This window comes from Geotrypetes seraphini, chromosome 6 (assembly GCF_902459505.1).
Source record: "Geotrypetes seraphini chromosome 6, aGeoSer1.1, whole genome shotgun sequence".
In the NCBI taxonomy this organism is placed as follows: domain Eukaryota; kingdom Metazoa; phylum Chordata; class Amphibia; order Gymnophiona; family Dermophiidae; genus Geotrypetes; species Geotrypetes seraphini.
This window is the reverse complement of record NC_047089.1, coordinates 51,809,411-51,823,821: the sequence shown is the minus strand read 5'-3', so window position 1 is coordinate 51,823,821 and position 14,411 is coordinate 51,809,411. Positions and strand designations below refer to the sequence as shown.

Here is a 14,411-nt window from a genome sequence, read left to right as displayed (position 1 = left end):
TTGTGGTCTGCTCTGGGGTCAACTTGCTTGGACAGCCAGATCTGGGCATGTTGGCAGTTGTTTAGAAAGTCCTCCACTTGTACACTATTTTCCGGCCGTGGAATGGCTAATGTCAAATTCTTTCTAGATCTTTTTAAATCCCTTACCAGACTTATAAAGCTGCTACAATCTTCTTTCTGAAGGCCTCAGACAGCTCTTTGATTTCACCATGGTGTTCATCTCACCGCAGTAGTCATGAGCATACCAAACTAAACGTCTGAGGTTTAAGTAGGTCAAAACTCCTTCAAAATGTTGAGTAACGATGTTCTAATCATGTGCAAATGATGTGATACACCTGTGTGTGATTTGAGTCACTAAGTGGGAGGCTATGTGGGGGTGTCCCAATTTATTCCTCAGTTTTAATACACATTTTTGTGGATATCTTTTGTTTCATGAGTAAATCAAAGAAAATTTTTGTTTACCTGCAATTACATTACTATCTTTTCCAGAGATTAAAAAAAAAAAAAAAAAAAAAGGATTTGACATAGATATGTGAACATTTCTTAAGAACTGAATATTTCATGGGGTGTCCTAATTTTTTCACATGACTGTATATCCCGCATATCTGAAATCTATGCATGTTGAAAAGAATAACATTCACAATAAAATTACATAAACAAGCTCTAAAAATTCAAAATAAACCTAACACTTTAAATTTCTCAGTATAATCAATCTTATATAACTTTAAAAAAAAATCATGCTTAAATAAACTAATGAATAATAAAAACAATTCCCCATCACAAAGCCTGAAAAGCCTTCAGAGAAAAATAAGCCTTCAAACACGAAAAAGTAAAAAGAAGGAGAACTGATAACAGTATCAAGGAGAGTGTGCCATAGCTGAGGACCCACTATGCCAAAGACACCAGAATGATTATTCACCTTAGCTATAGATCATATAGAAGGAACTACCAATAGTTGCTTAGCCTGAGATCTGAGGCACATATGACTCCAATAAATAAGCCACTACTTTCTGTAGAGTTTGATGCAGGCTTTATACACTAGTACCAAGATCTTAAATTGAATTCTCCAAAACACCAGTAGTCAATGAAGTTTAGCACTGGGGAAACATGCTCATTATGAGGGATTCTACCAATTAGTCTTGCCGCAGCATTCTGTGCCACCTGCAGTGCTCATAGTGACTTCTTTGGAGTCCACATAAAAGAGCATTCGTGCTCATAGTGACTTCTTTGGGAGTCCACACAAAAGAGCATTACAATAATCAATGTGGTAAAACAAAGCATTGCATAACTTGACAAAAGTTAGATGGAGAAAGCAATTCCTGTCATTTCAATACCAAACTGACCTTAAAAAATATATTGTCTTCACCACTAATGAACTGTGACCTTAAAATTGGAAAATACAGTAAGACCCCAAAATATTTGATCTCCTGCTGTATTGGAATCAATACCCCATCATATACGAAACTGGATGGAAAGTCTACAATTCCAAAAGTTGAAAGCCATTAAAATTTTTGTTTTTAAAATGTTTAGAAGGTGACAGTTCGTAGACATCCATGTCTTAACTGCATTCATATTTGATGACAACAATCAAAAACCCTGAACATAGTCAGCTGGAAATATCCACTCCCCAAAAAAAAACCAAAAAAAAAAAACCTGCCAATTATCAGTTTAAGGTTTGCACCAGAAGACATATAAGGAGAGACTGGAAGCCCTGAATATGTATACCCTAGAGGAAAGGAGGAACAGAGGAGATATCATACAGACTTTCAAATACTTGAAAGGTATTAACGTAGAACAAAATATATTCCAGAGAAAGAAAAATGGTAAAACGAGAGGACATAATTTGAGGTTGAGGGGGGTAGATTTAAGAGTAATGTTAGACAATTCTTCTTTACAGAGAGGGTGGTTGATGCATGGAATGAGCTCCCGAAGGAGGTGGTGGAGAAGAAAACGATGACAGAGTTAAAAATAAAAAGCATGGGACGAACACAGAGGATCTCTAATCAGAAAAAAATGAGTATACATTGAAGGAACTAAGGCCAGTTTCAACATATCCGGAACACATCCAGAACTCAATGAAGATACCATCTCAACTTTCAAAGACAAACACTGTGGTTGCACACAGGTTCAAAGGACAATTAGATGAACAAAGACTCAATTGCTTGAACCACATCCTCAGCATCAATTGGTAGAAACTCACTCTATACTTCCACAACAGCTGCATCACCCTGCCCCATCTGCAAAGAAGGCACAGTTCCCACAATACTTTGCTTGGACAAAAAATAATCTGTCAATTGTGCACACATTGAAAACGTATTCATATTCACTCTAGGAGTTATCAGCGAATTCACAACTGAAAACTCCTCCTTAAAACTTGATTGTACAACAGCAATCTGTTGTCAAAGTATTACTGTATTTCTTAGTATTCAATACCAACACTTTATAACCTGACATAGCTGTAACATATGCTTCATATATAAATGAATATCTTGCCTGCTGGCATTCAAGCTTGGGAAAGGTAAACTTGGGTTTCAGTAGGTTATATCATTGTAGTTCTCTTTTTAAGCTCAGCAAAATCAGTTAGGGAATAGTGTAGCCTTTAGAATCTCTGTTAGGGTTTAATACAAAACAGTATTTTAGCCTAGACGAGTGTTTTAGGTTGCATTTCAAGGCATAATATCAGATTAGGGAACAAACAGCTGTTAATTTAAGTGGTGTTAATTTCTCTCTCATCCACCCCAAGGCAGAGCTTTTTGATTTATAGGCTCTTCAGCCAACCAGGAACAGGGAATTACACTTCCCCCTCCCCGTTCGCGGTTTCCACACTCACGGTTTCACAAATTCACGATTTTTTTTTTTTGGGGGGGGGAACCCATATTTTACCACGTTCCCGCCTCTCTCCCACCTTCCCCTGGCATCCCGGCCTTACCTGGTGGTCTAGCAGGCTTTCGGGGCAGGAGCGATCTTCCTACGCTTCTGCACCATGTAGATCGCCAATAGGAAATGGCTGCCGTGAGCTTCTGCCGTGAGCTTCCGCCGTAGTCTCGAGAGGGGTATTTTGTCTAACTGATGCCAAAATCCAAGATGTTACGGAGAGCTTGCCAAGACTCATCAAGTCTTATGACTACTATCCAATGCTGCTCATCCACATTGGCACTAACGATACTGCCAGGTACCCCTGCGAACATGTCAAAAGTGACTTTGTGGCTCTGGGAGAGAAGGTGAAGCAGTCAGGTGCGCAGGTGGCATTCTCGTCCATCCTCCCTGTCGAGGGTAAAGGCCAGGGCAGAGAAGCTCGCATCCTAGAGATGAATGCCTGACTACATGGATGGTGTTGTCAAGAGCGTTTTGGCTTCCTGGACCATGGGATGATTTTCCAAGGGCTACTGAGCAGGGATGGTGTGAATCTATCAAAGAAGGGAAGAAGAGTCTTTTCCGAAAGGCTGGCTAATCTACTGAAGAGGGCTTTAAACTAGAAGTGATGGGGAAGGGTGATCAAAGTGCTCAAGTGAGTATAAGCCTTCAGATAAGTAAATCACTAAATACCTCTACACAGATGGGAAAAAGTGGCAATGTCTGGAAAGCAGTATATTAATGCTCAAGGTATGGGAAACAAGATTCTGGCTCTAGAAGATGAGTTGGACATAGTAGCGATCACGGAGACGCGGTTCACAGAGAACCATGACTGGGATGTAGTTATACTGGGCTATAATCTGTTCAAGAAACACAAGGTAGGAAGAAAAGGAGGGGGAGTAGCGTTATATGTTAAAGATCTTATTAAAGCCACATGATTGCAGGATGGCAGAGCAAGGAAGAGGCACTGTTGATCAATTTGGAAATGGTAAATATATTTACATTGGTATGATATACAGGCCTCCTTCACAGACGGAAGAAGTAGATAGAGATTTAATAGCAGACATTCAGAATTATTTAAAAAAGGGGAAGTCTTGCTAATAGGTGATTTTAACATGACAGATGTTGATTGGTTTATCCCTATTGTGGGGTCTTCTAGAAGTAGGGATATCCTGGATTCTCTACAAGGAGAACTGTTCCAGCAGTTGGTAATGAAACCCACATGGGATGGGGTCATACTGGACTTAGTGCTTACAAATGGGGAAAGTGTTTCTGATGTTACAGTGGGTGATCATCTGGCATCCCGTTATCACTGCATGGTACAGTTTAATATTAAGATGGGTATAGAGAGCTCATTCAAAAGCAAAGGTTCTAGACTTTTAAAAAAATTAATTTTGTTCGGATGGGGGTTTATGTCAAGGAATTGTTGTCTTGGTGGGAACATCTGGAAGGAGTGGAAATGCGGTGGGCAAAACTAAAAGAAGTAATTGTAAGAGCAACAAACCTTTTTGTGAGGCAAGTAAGTAAATGTAAGAGTAAACAAAGGCCACTTTGGTTTTCAAAACTGATAGCTGAGAAGGTAAGCAAAATATCTGGAAAGATTAAGAGAGGCTGGGGGAATCACGTGATGAGCTCGCCTTGATCAGACATGCTTGGATGGACTCCACGGTCTACAGCATTAAAAACTGGCAACACCCCTTCTGACTGCAGTTCTGCGGAATAATTGCAGCGACCACGAAGATTAGGCAGAGCGCTACTGGCGGTGCTACTTTTCAATTCAGGATGGCTCGGTATGCCTATCAAGATGGCCAAAGTTATCAAGGGTAAAAAACAGCATGCCTGATTTCAAGATGGTGACCGCACCAAATGTCGCTTCTCCTAACCTCTAGGGGAGTGGGCTAAGGAGATCTCAAGAATGGTCACCACTGTGTTAGAGGACCATCTCAACAAGTTGCAATCAGCAGAGGACAGCATAAATGAGAAATTTGATTCTCACTCTTAAAGACTTTCAGAGATGTGGGGGAAAGCCGACAGTCAGGGAGCGGATGGTTCAGTGTAAGGTATCCTTGGAGGATACTATTGAAACATGATATTTAGGGAGTCCCGGTAGAGAGGTTCCTATAATGGTGAAAGAAAGCCAGAAGGGTTTAAGAGTAAAAGACTCAAATTTTCCCTGTCTTCTCAGCAGCCTGTAGTTGCAAGTAAAAAACACAATTTGAAGTGTCTGTATGCAAATGCTAAAAGCCTAAAAAAAATAAAATAGGAGAGTTAGAGTATATAACACTGAATGATGAGATAGATATAATAGGCATCTTGGAGACCTGGTGGATCGAGGACAATCAATAGGACACTGTGTTACCTGGGTACAAATTATATCGCAAGGATAAAGTAGATCAAATTGGAGGAGGGGTTGCACTATATGTTAAAGAGAGAACTGAATCAAATAAAATAAACATTCTGCATGGCATAGATAGCACTGTGGAATCCTTATGGATAGAAATTCCATGTGTGAAGGGAAGGAATATAAAGGTTGGGTTATTCTACCATCCCCTGGGACAAAATGAGCAGACAGATGAAGAAATGTTTTCAGAGATTAGGAAAGCTGGAAAAATGGGCAACACTATAATAATGGGCGATTTCAATTACTCAAATTAACTAGGGAAAGGATATATGTAATCACTTAAGCTTCTCAAACTATGTCCTATCAAGAACCACAAGGAACCCCCCTTAGATACTGCAAGGTATACCAACTGCACTGTATACACATACATGGCAAACACACCCACTCAGTCACAACAGAAAAAAGAAAGAAAAAAAGTGGAGACAAAGTCTCAGTTCAGCTTCATATGTCAAAAAACTCCACTTATAGGACCAAAGTAGGTAAAGTCACAAACACACGTGTGGCAACTTATCAGCAGCAAGAAAAATACTGTAGCAGCCCTCAAGGGAACTACCTCAAAAATTATTAGCACGCCAAATTTCAAAATTCAAGTATGTAAGCACAACATGCAGTACAAAGTCTCAAACAACGTCAATAGTGAACAGAAAAACTTAGCTGCAGACGGTGTCCAAGCTGTCTTCCAAGCTCCCAAAGAGGTGCTAGCCTGCCTGGCCCCACAGCCACTCTTGCCCGACGGGGAAATCTCCATTTCGCTATGCTGCGTCAGGGGAAAAAAATCATTCTACATCACCAGCAAAAGTTGAGGCCCACCATTTACTGAAACTGCACACATCCAAACACATGGACAAACTAAGGCATAAGGAATTTCTTGAAATAATCATCTTCAAAAAGGAGCCCAAACTCCTCCCAAAGCAGCCATGCACCAATCCTGGAACAGTCTCAACCAAAGAACGCCGCCCATTCAATCCGGGCATTCAACCCACCTGAGTGGACAGCACGCAGAGTATAGATCCACCTCTGTTCTCTCTGACGCAGCTGACACCTCCAATCACTGCATCTGAGTACGAGAGATGTTCAATCACCACACAACATAGGGACCCAATTTGATGTTTAGCCTCCAAACAGTGCATCATGAGGGGCTCCTCCAATCGCCTAGTATGTAAACAAGACTTGTGCTCCAGTAGTCTAGTCTTTAATTTGTGCAAAGTCTGCCCCACATACAACAGGGGGCAAGGCCAAATTATGATGTAAATTACCCCTTCCATGGTACAAGTAGTCCTGCTCTTCAAACGTAACAGTTGTCCAGCCCCTGGATGCACAAACTCACTAGTCTCCAACATCAAGGGACACAAAGGAACAATTTCCACAGCTACAATGACCCAGCTCTCCATCCTGTGTCCCCTCGGTACGCACTGCTGTCAATACACTAGGGATTAGAATGTCACACAAATTTCTGTTCCTCCCATAAGCAAAGAGAATCCTCGTATCATGGAAAGGGTAAACCCGCAGCATGTCTCTGTATCACCTTCTTGGTCCAGGGAGACATCTGATTGAGTTTTGAAACAAATAGGATCACATCCTATTGTAGCTGGCTCGTACAATATTCCAATAAGGACTCCCTATGATTATAGAAAGCCCTTCTAGCCGCTCTAGACACAATAGTTACTGGGTATCCCCTCTGGTTGAATTTACCCATCATGGACGCAGACTGTCGCTCGTATTCGCAATTAGAATTGCAAATATGACGATATCGCAGGAACTGAGCGAATGAAATACTGGTCTTAGAAGGGTAGGGGTGCATACTACTAAACTTCAATAGAGATTTGTGATCTGTCTCTTTCACTTGACTGATAAACATTTAAAGACTTACAAGGTTTGATTGTAAATGAAACATACTTATGGATCCATCCAAGGGACAGATACAATGATTGGTTCTAAATTAATATCAAAAGAGTGACCTTTCTGTACAAAACTGAAATCTAAAATATGGCCACCCACATACAGTACTTCAGTTACCAACTGATTCCAGCCAAGACTAGACATCAGTTACTAAAAAGAAATAGATTGATTTTTCTAATTAAGGCAATCTGTTATCCTCTTATGTTTCATGCTATTAAATAATGTCAATCAGCAGAGTAATGTTTGCTTCAAATGACACAAATGGAAATAATATATCAATACACTGATAACAGATACAATCACACCAAAAATGCATTTATATTTAATTTTTTTACCCTTAAAATATGAGAGCTTTTCAATGGGCACAATCTTCCATGTTTGATTTCTCCAATGTGTTATGGTTAACGTGACCATTTATTTTTTTCATCAAAAAGGGACATCTATTAATATTCAGTCCCACCCCCAATCCCGCCCTAGCCCCACCCCAATCCCGCCCTAGATCCCCCCCGGGTTTGAGTAGTGGCAGCGGCGGTGGACCTAAATCGGGCCTGGAGGGAGGCTTTTTTTTTTTTTTTTGGTGCGGCAGGGGAGGGACAGGAAGCGATCGTCTGTCCCGTTGTCCCTGCGCACAGCTTCGGGACGCTGTCCCTGAAAATGTGACATTTTGGCATCCCGAAGCTGTGTGTGGGGACAACGGGACAGGGGATCCGAAAACAGGACGTATGGTCACCTTAGTAAGTTTCCAGAGAGAAAAAGTTTTCTATTTTGGGAGTAAAGGACATCTTGAAATGATTTCTATTTCTCCTTGAAGGCAATGTCACTAAATATGTTAATTTCTTGCATTCCATGATAGTAATGAATCTCATTCCTAAGCCAGTGTGTGTTTGAGTATGACTTCAGTCCCTCAAATTTACTTATACAGTAATAATAATAATGCTCATTATAGCATTTTCATCATGCCAGAGAGAGCTTCCCTCTAGAGTTCATAAAATGTAATATGTATTGAGCTACAAAGATCAGTTGTTACCAATCTTCCCTCTAAGGACTGAGTTGATATGAGCAACAAATTTTCATTACATTACCTTGTGGGCACTGCTTACAGATATATACACAGACATGCAAACACACAAACACTTGTAGAGATATGGAAAAATTTAATGAACCATATTTTGCACTCTTTCCTTACAAAGTCACCTGTACACTTATAGCTACTCTAAATTTTACTCAGATGCTGGATGTTTAGCAAAGCTTAAAAAGGAACACTGCTTCCCCTGTATGAGCATCACTTATTTTTAAAAAAGGGGCACATTTGAACACCTTAGCTGCTTCCCCAGCATTTGTTACTAATGGTATTAAATACAACATTTACACTCCAAAAAATCATGTACCAAAAAAAGGTCAAAATAAAACATTGAACAGAATAATATTTATATTTGTGAAGCGCCTGCAATGTCGATGGTAGGGATCTGAAGCTCTCAAAAACATGTTACCAAAAAAACCCAGTCCGAACTATAGCTGAATCTCATCCAACAAAGTGGTGAGTGAGAAAAGCCTGACCCCCTCCCCCTCCAAGAACAGGTAAACATTTAGGTTTATTCACTACCAACTTGTTGCTGTACCTTGTTATATTTAATTGTTGGTATACATCTTTCACTATCCTGTTTAAACATCTAAGAGCACCAAGAACAAGTCCCAACACCCACACACACAACTGGCTCAAATATCCTACACTAACTCTACTTATATGCATAGGCCCTCCAAAGCGACAGAAACATCAACAGAGCAAAGAACTCCAGAACTAACACCCCTTTCTACGCACAAAAAATGGCAACACACACACCTAAACTCATCCTAGTCCTACTACTGCTCTCCCTACTCATAGAAAAATGGAAAACAGCAGGATACCACACACATTCTATACCTATCCTCACAACAACACACAGACTGGTTCTACCTAATAGGAAACTCCAAACCCCCAGAACCCTGATACCTTGTACATCATCCAACCACGAAAACATTCCCACAATCTGGGGAAAAAGACCCCCAACAAAGCCCAAGACAAGCTCACAAAAACTTAAATCACCACCTAGAACACTTATCAACACAGTCACTACTCTCTCTCTTACAAAATTCACATCAATAGCATGCGCATATATGAACATAAGATCTATCAGTCCAAAGAAAGAACTAATCAAAGACTGGCTGATCAAAGATAATTTAGGCTGCCTGGCCTGGCCTGGCGATAGCTTAATTTTCACACGCCTTGGGTGGACGGTGCTGACGGCCTGCAATAGTGGCCAGTCGCCTAACGGCTCTAATTGTGGTCTGCCGTTTCTTTACAGCTATCTGTATTCATCACGCTCCTGAGGAAGGTATCGAAACGGAGCTCTGTCGAGTGGAGAGACTTCTACAGATTACACAGATTACAAAGCTCCAAATGAAGCTAAGTATTCGAACTTAAGGACTTTGCATGTGCATATGCCCCTTGGATTAATTCTGAGGATGTTTACTTGAATGGCCAAAGAAGATACAAAAAACTGAGCACACTGATTTTTGATGTTTTATATATGATCGTTTTGTATAGGGATTTTTATACTCACTGGTTTCATGAAAACAAGATATAACGAATTAACTGGGCTTTACTGGATAAATTGTTTAGCGTTTTGCACCTGCACTTTATATATCCATTATTAATTAATTCTTTAGCTTTTTAAGTAATTTTAAGAATTTCTTGCACTTTTTAGCACTTCAGCGCTTTTTTTTAAAATACATTTTTTGGAGTCCTGGGAGATCATTAAGGACTAGTTCTACTGGAAAAAATGTTGTAATAGATACATAGATGGACGATGTGATGTATGAGGCAGTCCTTATTTAGACCTATGGTCTAGTGCTAGTCACTTATGAGTTGCTGTCTGAGCCAATTTGTCTCTTGTGTGGTATCACCAAGGCTCATACTGATGTCCATTATTTAAAGTTAATTATTTGGTTGCTTCAGTTTTTTTGCACACATTACTTAACATTCTTTCCATAGGAATTAGAGTTCTGTCCAGTTTGTTATTGGGAACTCAGTCTATTTTACTGGCAGATTATATATTTTTTCAGGGTTATAGTGGTTTAGACGAAGTAAAAGCCACTCCTAGTGATTTAGGCTATCATGATTCCTACTAGAGCGTGTGGAAGATTTGGAGAATAGATCAAGGTGGTGCAACTTGAGGTTTAAAAGAATACCCGAGATGGACACCTTTAGAGACCATATGGAGGTGGTAAAGGATATCTGTAAACAACTTCTAGAGATGCAGGAGAAGATGTTGGAGAAATTCATGTACAGCAAGCCCATCAAAGGCTGGGACTGCCAAGGGTGCCTCTACCAGAGAGATTGCCTGTTTTGGAGATTTTTGGACCAAAGAACATATACTATCCAAAGCACAATGTAATCCTGATTTCTGGTGGAAAGAGACTGGTCTGAGGCTTATCCCAGAGGATCCCAGGCAGAAACTCATTAGATCTGTGGCCTATAATATTACCAGGCTAGACTTTGATTCCTTAAGTAAGCTTTATTTAGTACAAAACTTAAAACAAGGAAATAAATAAATGTAACAGTTCAGTTGATCTCAAGGAATGTCTTAAGAACATAAGAATTGCCGCTGCTGGGTCAGACCAGTGGTCCATTGTGCCCAGCAGTCCACTCACGTGGCAGTCCCCAGGTCAAAGACCAGTGCTCTAAATGAGTCCAGCCTCACCTGCGTACATTCTAGTTTAGAAGGAACTTGTCCAACTTTGTCTTTAATCCCTGGAGGGTGTTTTCCCCTATAACAGACTCCGGAAGAGCGTTCCAGTTTTCTACCACTCTCTGGGTGAAGAAGAACTTCCTTATGTTTGTACGGAATCTATCCCCTTTTAACTTTAGAGTGCGTCCTCTCGTTCTCTCTACCTTGGAGAGGGTAAACAACCTGTCTTTATCTACTAAGTCTATTCCCTTCATTATCTTGAATGTTTCGATCATGTTCCCTCTCAGTCTCCTCTTTTCAAGGGAGAAGAGGCCCAGCTTCTCCAATCTCTCACTGTATGGCAACTCCTCCAGCCCCTTAATCATTTTAGTCACTCTTTTCTGGACCCTTTCGAGTAGTACCATGTCCTTCTTCATGTATGGCAACCAGTGCTGGACGCAGAACTCCAGGTGAGGGCACACCATGGCCCAGTACAGCGGCATGATAACCTTCTCCGATCTGTTCGTGATCCCCTTCTTAATCATTCCTAGCATTCTGTTCGCCCTTTTTGCCGCTGCCGCACATTTTAAAGAACCCAAACTCTACCTGTATGTCCCAGAGATAGGGGAAAGTGGGAGTGTAGTATCACATACTTTTTGTGAAGTGGTAATACTGTACTTTTAAGTTTAGCAACACTAAGTCACACCTAGGCTAGCAGATTTTTTTTTTTTAATTCTTTAACCTTTGCTACATACAAAATATAACAAAATACAAGGATATCAAAAAATACAGGAAAATTAAATCAAGAAGAGACTCTCTCTTTCAATGATACAGTCCACATTATGGGAGCTACTCAATAACCACTAGCAGGAAAAAAATTTTTATATAAAAGAAATCAATAGCCCTTCAAGGTCAGGCACAAATGGCCATTTATTTTCCATTTAACACTAATACCCTCAACCAATAAAGAAATTTATTATGATACTTTCAACACAGATTTATCTTTATGAAATTCCTCTAACTGAAAGGGATCTGTGAATACATATTTATCACTTTCCTAGGTTATCAAACATTTACACAGAAATTTGAGGAAGAAGATTGTTCCCACTGCCAAGACCTGCCAAGAACTGCCTTCTTTTAAACTGGAACTGCCTAAAGACAACAGGAAAAACATTCACTCTTTGGCCACAAAACAAAACCTACTTTTTTTCAAAATACAATTTTAGAATAGCTTGCTTCTCAATTTCAACTTTAAACACAACTATCAAAGTAGCACATCTAGCAACTATATCTTTCAATGATTCCAAAAATTGTAAAATGTCTAGACTGTTCTATCCATTTCTTCCTCATCGCCTGCCTCCCTAGAGCTCCTTGGGATATGATATAAATTATCAGGTTGGAACATGTCCACCTGATTATATTGTATAATTTCTTTCAAATACATCTTTAAGAGCTCCAGGGGGGCCAGGTAATGAGTGGAAAATTTAAAAAACTGAGGTTTTTCACTCATTAAAATTTTCCATTTTCTCCAATTTAGTATGAAGCATTGAATCATCTTTAATACTGGATACTGCTGTTTTTTGTAATGTATTTACTGAAGAATCCATTTTATCCAGCTTTTTCCCTAAGTCAGACAACCAGGTTTCATGCTCATTCACTTTTAAAGAAAATTGACACGATTTTTGTACAGTGGCTTGTAATGAACACTCAATATATTTTACTGTCAACCAGACATCATTTCAGGTATCCACAGGTAGCACAATACTATCTGACTCCATTATCATCTAAACAGGAGTCAGAGACTGCACCCCTGGTGACAGAGATTGACTAGGATCTTTACTATCAGTTAGTTCCAAAAGGTTTTCAGAAGGAGTTACTGCCCCAATTTTGGAGACATTTCCTACTTTCTCATGTAATTTACCAATAGGTTGAGGAGGAAGTGACAGTTCCCCAGAGGTCAGAGAGACCGGGAGGAAAGAGTTACTTTTCTTTCCAGTGGGGATATATTCAGGTGCCTAAGATGGCGGTCCATTGGCCCTGTGGCAGATGCTGATGGTAAAGATGGAGTCTTGCCCTTTCTCTTACCCATGGTGTTAACAGGGAAGAGTCCCCTGCTCCTCATGGCTCAAAAGGGGCGTGTCCTGCCCCTTTGACCACACCCTTTCGGCCATGCCTCTTTAGACTTGCGGTCCTGGGCTTGCAACCACAGATCGCAGCTTTCTGATCTTTTAAAAAAGTCACGGGAGGACCCCTCTTCCAGACGCTGAAAGCGTCGGGTTGCTGTGGGAGACTGCCTGCCCCAATGGAACAAGTGTGCTGCTGGCGGCACCAGCGGCTCGGCTAGCAGATTCAAAGCTAGCTAATTCAGGCTGTGTTTAAACTAGCAGATTCAAATGTAAAAATCAGAAAGGAAACAGTACTTTCTCTATGGTCATGTGCAATTCTAAAAAGGAAAAAGGAAGGCTCGGCCCACCAGGCAAAACAGCATTGTACTTTGGGAGTTTATCTTAGAGCAATAAACAGGAAACCTGCTCACATGACTATAGGGGAAGAATAGAGATTAAAATTGTGACCCATCAAAACCTGGCCTGGTCTACCCTACAGAAACAAACAGCTTTTAAGAATGTTAAATAAATGCTCCGGGATGCAGATCATCGCTATCTCTAGATGTTTCCTTTTGGTGTGTGGAAAGCTATTAATGGGACATCAAGGAAAGTTCAAGCTGTGGAGGAGGTCTGGTCTAATCTTCCAGTGACTATTACACCATCATCTGGGGTGGCAGAGCCCGGGGCTTTGCAAACGGTGGAGCATCAGGGTAAAAAGGCCACTAAATCTGCAAGCTGAATGACGTTTGAGTATCTTGGACAAGACTGGTTGGTGTTGGAAATTTATATAATGTGAACAAAAGTAGGCTGTTACACTGGTTGCCGATGGAAGCTCGTGTAAAGTTTAAATTCGCCTGCCTCTGTTTTAAAGTTTTCTACGGTCTAACCCCTAAATACATCACTGACCTATTCTCCTTCTCAGCCAACAAACACAAGAGAAGCTCCCACTCGCACTTCGTTTCTCCCCCGGTTAGAGGATGCAAACTAAAAAAACACCATGAGCATCTTCTCTCACATCAGGCTGCCCTATGGGGTAAAGACCTAGAACAACTCCTATTGCCCACCACTTATGAGGTATTCAGGAAACGCCTCAAAACTCACCTATTCCTGAACTACCTAGACAGCTGACCCACTTCCCTCCTTCCCCTCTCTTGCCCTTTCTCCCCATTGTTCCCACATCCCTTAAGTTAACTCAACTTGTACGTCAACTCAACTTGTACCCCACTAATCTTCTGTAAACCGCATAGAACTTAACGGTATTGCGGTATATAAACTGTTATTATTATTATTATTATTATTATTATTAGACATAGTAAGATTGAGTTCTTCTGCTGTGAGTGAAGAATGCATCTGTACTGAGCTAGTACACTGTCTAGTAGGAGCATCATTTCCTTGGAAATGGTTGATTTGGGGGATAGGATAATCAGCACAAACCTGGGGGAATAAA

General features: G+C 40.5%; 1 protein-coding gene across 5 annotated transcripts in view; it reads right to left on the bottom strand.

Annotated features, from left to right (window-relative positions):
* The window catches only part of PDS5B (PDS5 cohesin associated factor B), a 376,109-nt gene that overhangs the window by 185,100 nt on the left and 176,598 nt on the right, over window positions 1-14,411 (bottom strand). The window contains exons 18-19 of one of the 5 annotated variants that reach the window (XM_033948533.1): window positions 6,237-6,310; window positions 5,419-6,010 (exon numbers count right to left, since the gene is read on the bottom strand). The exons of the other annotated variants lie outside the window; for them this stretch is intronic. Of the exons in view, the coding sequence (XP_033804424.1) occupies window positions 6,006-6,010; window positions 6,237-6,310 (79 nt within the window). The 3' untranslated portion in view covers window positions 5,419-6,005. Of the gene's footprint in view, window positions 1-5,418; window positions 6,011-6,236; window positions 6,311-14,411 lie in introns of those variants that run through there. 5 annotated transcript variants of the gene reach the window in all.